Source organism: Schistosoma haematobium, chromosome 7 (genome assembly GCF_000699445.3).
Source record: "Schistosoma haematobium chromosome 7, whole genome shotgun sequence".
Classification (NCBI taxonomy): Eukaryota; Metazoa; Platyhelminthes; class Trematoda; order Strigeidida; family Schistosomatidae; genus Schistosoma; species Schistosoma haematobium.
The window spans coordinates 6,301,513-6,315,050 of record NC_067202.1 but is presented as its reverse complement, the minus strand read 5'-3'; the positions used below and the strand labels follow the sequence as shown (position 1 = coordinate 6,315,050).

The 13,538-nt window shown below is 34.1% G+C and overlaps 1 protein-coding gene across 2 annotated transcripts in view; it reads left to right on the top strand.

The window, feature by feature from the left end:
- SLC4A8_1 (Electroneutral sodium bicarbonate exchanger 1) overlaps positions 1-13,538 on the top strand; it is a 128,263-nt gene that overhangs the window by 45,722 nt on the left and 69,003 nt on the right. Inside the window, exon 12 of one of the 2 annotated variants that reach the window (XM_051217877.1) lies at positions 1,805-2,017. In XM_051217877.1, coding sequence (XP_051064307.1) covers positions 1,805-2,017 — 213 coding nt within the window. Of the gene's footprint in view, positions 1-1,804; positions 4,296-13,538 lie in introns of those variants that run through there. The other variant, XM_051217878.1, reaches the window with a different exon arrangement.

Sequence of the window (13,538 nt, the reverse complement as noted above, 5' to 3'; positions counted from 1 at the left end):
CGACCGCTTCACTTATCTTGGAAGTCTCATCAGCCCTTGTGGTCTGGTGTGTGACGAAATCTCAGCATGGATACAGAAGGCTCGACTAACTTTTACCAACTTGCGTCATTTATGGCGTAGGCAAGATATCCGTCTATCAGCCAAAGGACGTGTTTACTGCGCAGCAGTTCGTTCCGTCCTACTTTATGGCAGTGGAACATGGCCGGTCAGAGTAGAAGATATTCGTAGGTTACTGGTATTTGATCATATGTGTCTTCGAAACATTGCTCGTATATCATGGGACCATCGAGTAAGTAATGCAGTTGTTAGGAAACGGGTACTAGGTAAGGATGGCAAATCAATTGATGAAGTGGTGAAACTTCATCAGTTGAGATGACTTGGACACGTGTTACGTATGCTCAACCACCGACTGCCCTGAAGAGCGATGTTCAATGGTGTAGGAGTAGGTTGGAAGAAAGGTGGGGGCGGCCAGACCAAAACATAGTAGAAATCTATGAAGTCACTGACAAGTGGACTGAGTCATGTTGGTAGGTGTAGACTACCTGGTTGGAGACCGCGAGATGATAGCAACCGATGGTTAGAGGCTTTGAATGTGACATGGCTGAGAATTGCTTGCAATGGCGTAGGTGCATCAACTCTTTGTGTTCTCCCAAATGTTAATCTTCTGAATTCTTCATGTCCCTTTCTTTTTTCTCTTTCCAAATTTATTTCACTGTATTATACTCCTTGAATAACATCTTCAAACCCTAATCTTTCCGATTACTGCTTATACTCTTACTACCTCTACCACTACGTAATTTGAATCGACAATTGTATCTGTGTGCTAATTTGGTATGGCAACTTGACTTGATGTACGTACGTATGAAGTTCCACGTTGTTACTGGCTGACTGAATACTAGAACTCATACATATATAATGCTATAACATTGCTTGTATGAATAGGCAGAGTAGTGGCTTTTAAAAAGCTGACTGATTATAGTGTATTCTATACAAATCACTAATTAAAATGTACTACTAGTTACATCAAGATGGAAAAGAAGAATATAACTATAGCTGTTGCAGTACATCAGGAGTTTATTGATGTGATCACGTGATTTAAATAATGAATTGTTCTTAATGAAGTAACGGTTGAAGATCAAGAATCTAATGAATGTCCAATGATCTCTGGCTTTCAATAATTGTTTAATTAAGACTTAACTATCTCTACAACCCACCCCCATAATACTAGTAACAGTTATGTGCTCACTACTGGCTAGTTTACAGAAGTAATTTCTCAAGCTTCATAGTAAAGTGCTGTAATATGTGAAGTTCAGTCCTATGAGATATGAGGCAACTACCCACCATTGACATTAAAAGATAGAGTATTGATTGATAATTGTACATGAATATAATTGAATCCCGGCCTAACACTTTCTGCGAAACCAAACGTTTTGAGATCGATTCCTTGTGGCGTTGTGGACGCGTACTATTGACTAGTTCCGTACTAGGATGAAACAGTTATCCTTTACTTCTTGGTTTTCACTAATTGTTTAACTCAAGATCAGTCAATGATCTAAACTTTAGAATGCAACAATCTTCACGACCTGCTCCAGACTGTAGTAATGATTCTCTTCTCTCCCCACATCCTAAAGAATTAACACCATCCTATCTTTCCTTTATTATTGTATAGTTTCTTCCAAAAAGACACAGTTAAATTTACATATTTAATTAACTATTCATTTATTTCCCTCTCCTCCCCATCCCCCGCCCAAAAAGAAACACTATTTACACATAATCCTTTTCTATAATAATTTTTATTTTGCAGGAAAATGGATTGGTCATATTTAAGCTTTCGTTTATGGATTGGTATTTGGGTCGCTGTTGCCCTATTCATTATGGTTGCACTTGATCTGAGTGCATTAGTCAAATTTATTACACGTTTCACTGAAGAATCATTTGCAGCATTAATTGGTTTAATATTTTTTATTGAAGCATTAAAGAAAACTTATGCAATATCAAAAAAATACAAAGTAGATTTGTAAGTAGTCGATTATTGTGATGATTAATTCACTTTCTTTATTTATTTACATAATGACAAGCCTTTTTTCTCTTTTATTATTATTTATTATGTTTGCGACTATGTTTTTTTGAAACAATTTATGTTTTCTCCTTGATTTGTAATTTTGATGCTTATTCTTTTTGTATTACCGTTATTTTATTTCTTGAGAACGCTAATCGATATAATGTGGTAGATTCACCTATATACCTATATTTCTTGTAGGAACAGTGAACTTCTAAGTATCAATGATATGCTTGAATGCTATTACGAGTTCACCTTACTCGGTAAACAGAACGAAAGTCAAGATACAGTGACACGATAGGCTATTCTGATCCATTGTCCCCGACCTTGCTAACTAGATCAAGAAGTCTTGAGGCGTAGAGAATGTATTCTACTAAGCACACAAATTAAGCTTATTTAGACAATGATAGAAACGCCCTTAGGAGAGCCACAAAACAGCGTACTAAAAAAAATCCGTCAACCAATGATAGTCAAGGATTTCCGAGTGGGAAATGTAGGCTGTAAGTCAACTAAGCGTCTCTTGGCGCGAAAACATAAAGTTCAAATTTTCAGAATAAAATTAAACAATTAGGACCTTTTCCAAGTGAGTTCTGGGTATCTAACGTCCTCAACAACCAATTAATACACTGATCAGGGAAACAACATCCAAGACCTTAGTGTTTTGATTGAGATTATGAATCGACCAGTGTTAGACTACCATTGAGAACCTGGAAGCACTGGATGGCCGTTACGTCCTAGTATGGGACTCCTCACCACTGTACATCCACGATCCCACATGCGGGATTAGTCCTTGAGCTCCTCTTAATTCATTGGCTAATTGGGAAACAAAGACAGTAAACGGATTAACTGTGTATATTTTATTCATTTCCAATTATGACTCCGACTTAATTTAATAATGTACTTGAAATGTCTGACCACACAGCACACGAAATAAAAAAAGTCATATTTTAAATACAATCAAAGCGTAAGTGTAAGATAGTTCAGCAAACAGTATATAATTATTAAATAACAACTATCTTATAGCAGTACTACTAGTAGTACTTTAAGAGTGACTAAAAAACTAAGTATACTGTCTTTTTTTTAATTTATTAATTTGTCTTATTAAAATGTCAGTAGGTGCAATCTATACATTTTGTGTTTATGTTACTCTACTGAAATTTGACCAGTTAAAGCTTCATAAATACTCCATTAAATCAGATTTTTCGTTATGGTTATTAAATTTCATAAACTTTAACATCATCATAAAATAGTTCGTTTTGTATTGTTTTTTTGAATCTTCTCATTGATGTTTAGGACTGAGATTGATCAGTTTCTTAATGGCATATGTGTATTCTGTACGGATTGCCTCGATCAATTGCCGTCCTAAACATCAATGTGAAGATTCAAACATACCATACAAAATGAAATTAAACTTTACTCGATTTCAAAAGCTAGTGTCTGTCAGGACTCAGTAGCTAAGTAGATAACGCTGTGGCGTTTGAAGCGAACGATTCTGGGCTCGAGTACTGGAGTGGACATTAACTCTAGGATGTAGGTACACCGAGCCAGCGAGTCGCAAATAGGACGAAACGTGCGTCCTGAATTCCACTGTTAGTCACCAGCCATCTTTGTTTATCATAAAATAGGTTTCATTAAACAATTAATTAAAATGAATTTAATAAGAAGTCGGTCAGATAATCTTCTGTAAATATTTACCATTCTCTTGTAAGTTCATAAATATGATCTTTAAAAAATGAAGTATATCCTTAAGTTTACCGGTATTTAATCATAGATGTCTTCCAAGCATTGTTCGATTATTCTGGCACCATTGACTTATAAATATTGAAGTTAGACACGAAGTATTTAGTAAATATGCCAAATAGTTTAGTAAGATTGGGAATCTATATCAACTTTGGTGACTAGGACATTTGTCACACATACCCAAACACCGCCTATTCTGACGTTTGATATTTCTTGATTGTACCTAAGTTGGAAAAATTCTAGAGGCGGTCCAACTAAAATATGACATCAATCCATAAAGTTATTTTCTGTTAGACTGAGTTATGTTAGTTTATACAAACTATCTATGGTTGAAGTCTTCAAGATAATCACCACCAATGGCTATGAGGCATTTCTCAAAGTCAGTCACAATAAAACAGATGCATTCACTCTTTGTATTAAAATAATTACAATTTTTATTCTACAACTTCATTCTTTCTCCTTACTCTACTACTATCACTGATTAATATAACTGCTCATAAAATTCTTTCTATTAATCAAATTGAAAGAATTCTACTTCTCATATTATTTAACTACATATTATAATTATCGCATTATATTCTTTCTTGCAAAACAAACTTTATCGTAGGTGTATTATTTTTATGAATTTCTGAAGAACTATATACTTTCTCTTTCTTTTAATGGTCTTCGAGGTAATAATCAATAAGAATTTAGAGGAAAAGTGTTAAATAGTTTTAGTGAAAATCTGTGACAATTAGAGTTTAACCATGTCGGATTAGAGGAAGTTGCACATTGAAGATATTCACTCTGTAGTGGTATGCAAACCCACATAGCTTATTCTAGCTTCTGGACAGGCCGGTCTATTCATTCTTCTTAAGTCATATTTTGACCTTGTTAATTATTTGCTTATCAACCTTAATTGTTTTTGTATGAGCGTATGCGTGCTCACTTCTTATCCTATTCACCACATGTCTGTAACTTATTTTTATCTGACTAAAAATAACGATTAACGCTTGATTAAATGGAGTTGGCCCATACGCCTTCTCTACTACGCATCATTTCACTTTGCTCTCTTCTCATCGCTTCTCCGATCTTTTTTCTGGACCGACGATTGTATGAAATAAATGCATTTGAAATCCATTCTCTTATTTAACTTATTTAATTCCTTTATTCACTAACGCATTTTAATTCGATGATTAAATACTAGGGTAGCTAGGATATGTATGTTTCGACAACTCGAAGGCGGTTTTGTCCTTGTATTGGGACTCCTCACCAATGTGCATCCACGATCCCACGCTCAAGACCTTCAGCTTCACGCACGAACTCTTAACCTCTAGTCTACTGAGTGGGCATCTAACGATTTTAATGCTTAACCTAAATTAGTCTACAAGTATTAAGTGGTATTTCATGATAGTTAGTTAGTTTTCCCAAGCATAATTTTTTCTTCTGATGGAGAGTAATTGTCCAGGAAACAATTTATAGAACAGTAATAAAAAATCGATAGTCAAAACTTTTTTGATCGGAAATCACCAACTGATCGATAAATCTTATAATATGTTTACTGTCACGTTAGTATGTCAAAGTTTTTTTTTTGGTGTGGTTTTTACTGACATTGTTAAAAACCTGAGGAGCGATTGTATTAGGCTTTACCTAAAACGTATTGATCTAATAGTAATAGTGAGGCAACCTTCTCTGTAAGCACTTTCGTCAAAATGAGATTGATTAATTACTGTCCTTCCCATTGTGAAAATTAGAACAGCACATATAAAAATAACTTCATCCCTGTTACAGAAGTTGATAACTGGCTGAATGAACCTCTGTAACACGTTAAGTGTTTAAAGCAAAAAGTACTGAGTCTGAGTCCCGGTGTGACTTTTCACATTGGGATTTGAATGATACATCCAATTGACAAGTTCTAAATATGATGAGATGCATTTCTACTGGATTCCACTTTACTTAAAAACATGAAGTAGCATTCTTGAGAAAAGAATGAAATAAGGCTGATTTCTTTGGACAACATACCGATTACACAAGCTAACGCCAAATTTAATTATTTGTTTTGGAATCAGAAAGCTGTGTATTAACAAATCGGTGTGACTCTGCCGAGACTAATTGCAATTATTCACATGAACCAAACCAATTTGCAAAGTATTTTCAGATCTCTACAATAAATACTATAATGTTAGTAATTGATGACTGATTAAACGAACTTTTTCGCTAGGATAATAGGAGGAAACAGCTAGAAATGGTCGACCCCAAAAATTTCACACATCACCTTACTTCAGGATTTCCGTCTCCGATAATGTGGCCTTTCGAAGTACGGAATTAACACTTCAAAAACTTCGCATTAAAAGCCACCTGTGATCAGGTTCAAGCAGTTATCCCTTGGTATCTGACGATCCAAATTCACCAAATATCATTCCTGGTCTCCTTTTAATGTCCAAATCTTGTGTCAGATAGGACAGCAGGTTTCCTGAGCCCAGACTCTAGAATCTGGATCTGCCAATCCATGTTGTATCTTCAAAATGCACATACGGAATCCAAGTACAGCTACTCATTTTACCTTATCTAATCAATATAAAGAAACCGCGCTATTTACCCTTTATGTATCTAAAGACTTTATTGCTACTTCTCGTGTTCTCGCTGGTAGGTGTAGCAGTAAGTTCTGAAGCATTTTAGTCTCTCCTAGACTGAATCCCAATGGATAGTCCTTTGCTAATCTGTCCAATTAAATGTAACAGTAAAACTTGGAAAGATAGGCACACACCGTCACCTTTTCGTTGTCTCTGCCTACGCTCCCACTGATTTCAGCTCAGATAATGTAGAGAATGGATTTTTATGGAAACCTTTTAACACTTCATTGAAAAGCTGGGCTCTGATATGTAATAATAGTGACAGTAGATTTTAATATCTAAGTAGGTAATTGAAACCCAACTGAAAGTCACTTGGTAGGTCTCATGATGTCGTGGCTTAGCGAACAGATAATGTTGACCGGTTACTATAACTATGCTCAGACAACCATTTCTAACAAGCGCCAAATCTAAGTCTAGGAAAAGACATTGTTAGTAGAAGGTCAGCTCAAATTGGTGTGCATTACTACCACCATCTTCGCATATAATCATCGACTTAAATCGCGTTAGTGAATAACGGAATTGAATAATGCGATAATTGATCTGGACGGACAATTAGAGGGACGAAGCGAAATAGTGCTCAGTGGTGAAGGCGTGTAAACCAACATGCACCGTGCATTCCACAGCTAAGCACACACTAAATTATAATACTAAATGTATCCCATATTTCGAAAATATTGATTTACATAACATTGTAATGTTTATGATAAACAATTCAACAGTTTTATGAATAAAACAACAATCTATTTTAAATAAATAAATAAATTATCAATGTACTAAAACGAAACTGTTAAGTTCCATATTCTATTCAACTCTTTTTACACTTACCACCTTCTTGTACCCCACCGCTCCACCAATTCACTTTTTTTTTCAACACTTACAATAAAAATTACAGAATTATTATTATTTTTTCATTTGAAAATGCAGAAAACAGTGTGAATATATTTTTTTGTGGGGTCAAAATTCAAACATAAAAAAAAGAACTGAAATACTCTGTGATTTCGTTTAGATCCAACATATAGAAAACAAAAATGTATGAACCTAAATACTCACTTGTCATTCTACTTACTTTTCTTGTTTTGTTTTATTCTGTTTTACAATTGAGTTTTATTTGCATATTGAATAATTTTAAATTATTTATGGTATTCGTGTTAGTAGTATTAGTAGTAGTAGTAGAAGAAGTAGTATTAGCATATTTCTTTAGAAACCATAAACTTGTTGAAAAATGATTATTTTGAACTAATATAGGGTTATTTGGAGATTAGATGGTAGTTGGAAGTGGTCGACAGAAAACCGTGGACTCGGGTTTCGTGCTACTTGGCACTCGTCAGCAAGGTGTACCTGTAATCTTGAGGGAACTGGTGCTCCCTGGCGGATTACGATCCCGTGTCACCCAGCTTCACAGTCAGAGACGTTACCACTGAGCTATCCGGGCCGCGACTGACCTCCTGGTCGATAGCATTCGATCTTCACTAAATAAGGACTTGACACGCATGAGATTGATCACCACCCAGTGATCAATCAATTATGATAGGGTTATTTCTCATTTTGAAATCGAAATTCAAGAAAAATACTAACGAGATTTAATGAATTCCGTGTAAATTAATTGTTTTATTTTGTTTGATTTTGTAACGGAAAAAAAATGTGTTTTCTGTGTATTGTTGTTGTTGTTGCTGGATTCCACGTTGTCAATCAGTAGTACATTTTAAATAAATAAATAAATCGGTTGTTATTGTACTGAAACAAAGTCGTTAAATTCCACTATGTGTTATTGCATAACAAAAGCTAGTTACATTACCCTTTCTGAATAAATTTGGATGATGTAATCAAAATATAGAGTCTGTCACAACTATGTTATAATTGGTCGATCACTGGTGATCAATGTCATAGTCTGATTCTATCGATCAAGCTACGATGTAGCCACTATTAGTGTAATGGACTCGACATCGTGTACACTATGTTGAGAAGGAGTTGATATACATGAAACCGGTCACTATTTGATGATCATCTAGTTGTAAATACATCTCAATCCTACAAAGGAGGTCAGTCGTGATCCGAATAGCTCAGTGGTAACTTCTATGGCTGTAAAGCTAAATGACAAGGTATCAGTTGCCTAAAGACTACAGGCACATATTACTGAAAGTGCTAAATAGTATGAAACTTAGGTTGAGAAAGTTTTCCTGTCGACTACCTTAAACCACCACTTTACATCACAAATAATATATGCATATGTGTGATTAGATTCGAATAACATTTTAATCACATATTGACTTGTGAATAATCCTGATAATGATAACTGTTTAGATCATTTAATTACCATGTGTTTTAGGTAGACACAGAAACTACACCTTTTAATGAAGCATAACATTATACTTAATTACCTCATGTATCCACAGCTATTATATGCTCTGCATATTAAACCTGAATATGTATGATATAGCCACGATAATTATAGTAAAAAAGAACAGGATTAGAAATTTTTTTTAAATATTAAAGCATATGATGCATGGTTACTAACTGACCACTTATTAACAAAATGATGCTAGTTCTTCTATGTAGGTAACCTTTAATATATCACAGTTGTTTTATTCTTAAAGACCTCAAATCTTAATGAATTATATTGTATATTATAATATATGATCTAGTAACCGAATACTGCGAATAAAAGTGTAATTTCCACTGAAGATTTCATTTCAAATTGTAACATTCAGTTTATTTATTTGTTTGTTTTTCATCCAGTAACTTGTGGTGCGTTACATTAGTATATTCATAAAAGACATATGTGAGTAGATAGCTTCATATGATTGAAATGAAATCCTCAGTGAAAACTATACTCTTATATTTAGTACTCATCTACTAAATGAATGGAAAGATGATTGAAAATACCAGATAGTGAACTTTTATTGGACATTGAAAAAAGTAAAGTAACTTTCACATTGTTCTTACCGAACATTTGCAGTCAGTCAGTCAGTCATCTATAACACAGGACCAGGCATATATATGTGTATGTCCAAGTTGCCATATCTCATTAGCACAACAAGATGGACGCCAAATTCATAGTAGTTACTTCAATGATAGTTACATACAAAAGAAAGATTGCATATAAGGATATAACACAGGAAGAAAGAGTTAGCTCGTAGAAACAACGGTATGATGTAACTTTAATCTCACGGTTTGAGAGAAGACAAAGAGTGTATGCACTTACGCTTTTGTGACCGAGTCTGAGCCATGTCAGTCAGAGTCTCCAACTACTGGTTACGATAGTCGCACGGATCTCAACTAAGTAGTCTGTATCTACTAACATGACTCAGATCAGAAGTTAGTGATTTTATGGACTGGTATCACATATTGGTTTGGACACCCCTAACTTTCTTCCGTTAGTCTCCAACACTAGTCAGCGTTTCACACCGTGTTCATCGTTGGTTGAGCATGCGTGAAACGTGGCCCAACCATGTCAGTCAATCTAGATTTACAGAACGACTGAAAGCTCTACACAGTTACATCAAGTAGATTGATTTATGTGTATGAAACCTAAACTCTTATCGTCCTTCTGAAAATTCAGTGTTTTTGGAAATTCTTTTTGTTGTCGTTTTGTTATCATTGTTATCGTTATCGTGACAAATCTGAAATGGTTAGAAGATTGTATGTTTACCTAACTACTGCTTACCTCAATGATCAGCGTTTATCAGTGTAGAAGTAGATTGAAAGAAAGTTAGGAACAATCAAACTAAGACTCAGTAACTGTTTTATCTAGTCTTTTAGGTAGATATATACTAAATATAGTGCTTTTTCTTTACTTTTAACGATAAATTTTGTAGGTACAACCATAAACATTCGATAAATAGTGATTAATTTAAGTGTTATTAAAGTATGTACTCGATATAGCTTAAGTGCACACCTTTTTTTTAGCTTCCAAATAAAGATATATCAAATTATCTCTGGCTATAATCATTTAGGAACTTGAATCTAAACTAATGATAACGTGATTACTAGAGCTTATTGCTAATCGAAATGTAATCACTGCATAATAATCATGGATTATACAACAAACAAAGAAATACAAATCTACACTAAAAGCTTATTCATTCATATTCAGCCGTTAGTTTTGTTATTTAGAAAGATGTGAATCATGTGAAAAGTACACAATATGAATAAGAATAAATATATCCATGTGTGTCTTTACCTTAATATTGTTATTATTTATTAAGTACAATTTAATGAATAAATGCAGCTTGTCTTCTACCAAAAAACATGTTAATTTCAATGGTTAAGATCATGAGTCAGTTGAAGCTAGACCACCATGGAAAACCTGGAAGCACTGGACGGCTGTTTCGTCCTATTGTGGGACTCCTCAACAGTGCGCATCCACGACTCCGCCCCCTGCGAGACTCGAACCCAGGGACTACTGGTTTCGCGCGCGAGCACTTAATCACTAGACCACTGAGCCGGCATCCAATGGTGTTAGTGTCTAACTTCAACTAATCCACGAAATTGAGCGACACATCCACCATTTTCTTCAGTGAGTTACTATCTCACAACAGACCTGGTTGAACTCCACTGGTCACTACTTCTCACTAGAACTCCAGGATATACCTCTTGAAGCCAGTCACTAGTGAGCATATGTTGATTAATATCAGATGGGTTTTGTGGGTATTATAGTAATCTCAATGGTTAAGATCATGAGTCAGTTGAACATGTTAATCATTTTGTTTATTAAAAATAATAATATTAGTACAAATTGAAAAGTGTTTCTTTTTCCTAAGGATATCGAAGTTTATGTAAAACGATAAATAAACACATCAAACATATATATGCAGAGATAAATGATGTCTAGTAGTCTAATTCAGGATGCATGTCTCGTTCATAGTTTTGATATTAAATTATTCAAATGAGTTATCTGTTGAAATAAATCAGCGTAAGATATAACACACAGTGGATAAAGGTTCAAATTACTTGTTAATAAGCAGTTGCCATGGTGTGGCTGGTTGTATTCCATTTTTGTTTGTTAAAGATATTCTGACTAACCTAATATAATATAAGGTATATGAGTGAATAAACTGGTAGTGTAGACTTGATATTTGTTAACTTACTTATTTATGCCTGTTACCCCTCATAGATGAGCATAGGTCGTTCATGAGCATTCTCCATCCAACTCCATCCTGGGCAAACCTTTCCAGTTGCTATTCATCCTTTTCATGTCTTTCCAATTTCCTACACAGTGTGTTCTTTGGCCTTCCTCTTTTTCGTTTACCTTCAGGATTTCAAGTTATCGCTTGCTCGTGATGTAGTTTGATGATTTCTTCAATGCATATCCTTTCCACTTTCAGTGTCTTTTTCTAATTTCCTCTTCAGATGGAAGTTGATTTGTTCTTTCTCACAGTAGGCTGTTGCTGATGGTATCTGATCTACAGATATTGAGTATCTTACGTAGAAAATTGTTTATAAATACTTGTACTTTTTGATGATGGTTGTGGTAGTTATCCAAGTTTAAGCTCCGTAGATGCACACTGCTGAGGAGTCCCATACTAGGATGAAATGGTCGTCCAGTACTCCCAAGTTTTTAATGATGGTTTAGGTTAGATCGACACGTAATTTCCACTGTGAATATATATATATATATATATATATATATATATATATATATATATATATATATATATATATATATATATATAAAACATTTATGTATATTGTATCTAGTTAATTGTATGGCTATATCCTGTATTCTCTCCCTAATGATAATCGTTTCAGTCATTGCAATTCTGATATGAAAATTTTATTTTGTCTCCCAGAATTAGATCATTTGACAAATACTTCAGTAATATTAATAGTATTTTTAAATGATACAGGAAATTCAAATCTTGTCCTATATTCAAATTTGTTTATACTCAGTTATTTGCATTCAGGTTAGATTGAATGGTTATTTATTCAACTAGGAAGTGTGATTAATTGATTGTAAAGGTAAACTTTAACAATAATAATAACATTATTATTATGGTGGTAATAATGATAATAATAGCTGTTATGATCTTTGTTGATTGACTTGCTATAAAATCACATCCTTCTCACTATCTTTTTGTTCACTTCATTTATTCATTCATTCAGTTAGTAGAGTGGAGATCAGTTGACTCAGCTATATACATACATCACTTATAGGAATTGTGTTGAGTTCTGGTTTAAACTACACATTGCCTATCTTGATGAGAAATTTTTGCTGGTGTACGAGTAGGTCGAAAGGAAGTTTAGGGCGGTCAAACCAAACACACGACATCAATCCATAAAGTTATGGACTGTGTGCTCTTGGCCATGATTGATTAATCCAAACTGTTCAGTTTAAGGTCTAAGTGACTATCGTAACCAGGTGAGACTATACTCTATGAACGACATTTGAGCGATAATAAAGTGACTTTCAGAATGTTCAACTAATCACTAAGATCAACAGAGAATTATCAATTAGTGTGAGAAATTAGGAATATGATTTATAGTTAAGAGTTAGAATTAGAGTTTCATCACACATTGACATCAACTATAATGCCGAAATGTAATTTAGCTGAGAATTCTATCTTGTACCAAAAATATAATATTGAATAAAGCCATGGCGGCCTGCTTGAACATCTGGGCTATCTGTTTTTGCCTTTTAGATATTTCAACAAGTTATCTGTTTTAATTTATTTATTAATCCCACAACCTATTAAGGTTCGTTTATGAAAAGTTTACAACCTTTCGCTGTACAAGTTACAAAAAAGCACAATTAGAGACATCGCGGTTGCTGGCAATATGCAGCGAAAAGAATATACATTATTTAGATGTCGATTCCTGGACTGCTAACTTCTAGCTGACGCTCACTCAGTATTTATCGCCAGGATCGACCAAGAAGTAAGAAACGGAAACTTGTTGAAATACTTTGTGCTGAGAACTCTACAGTGTACCAAAAATATTGAATAAAGCTAATAATAATAAATAAATAATAAAACGATAATAAATTTTGCTCCGAAATACATAGGTTGTAATCATAACACTGATATGTTCATCTATAAATTATAGTACCATCGATATTAAATTTTAAAATTATCATTTTAGTATTCGTGCAAACTTATTCTTTTCTTTAGAATCATAATGTTTTATCCGTA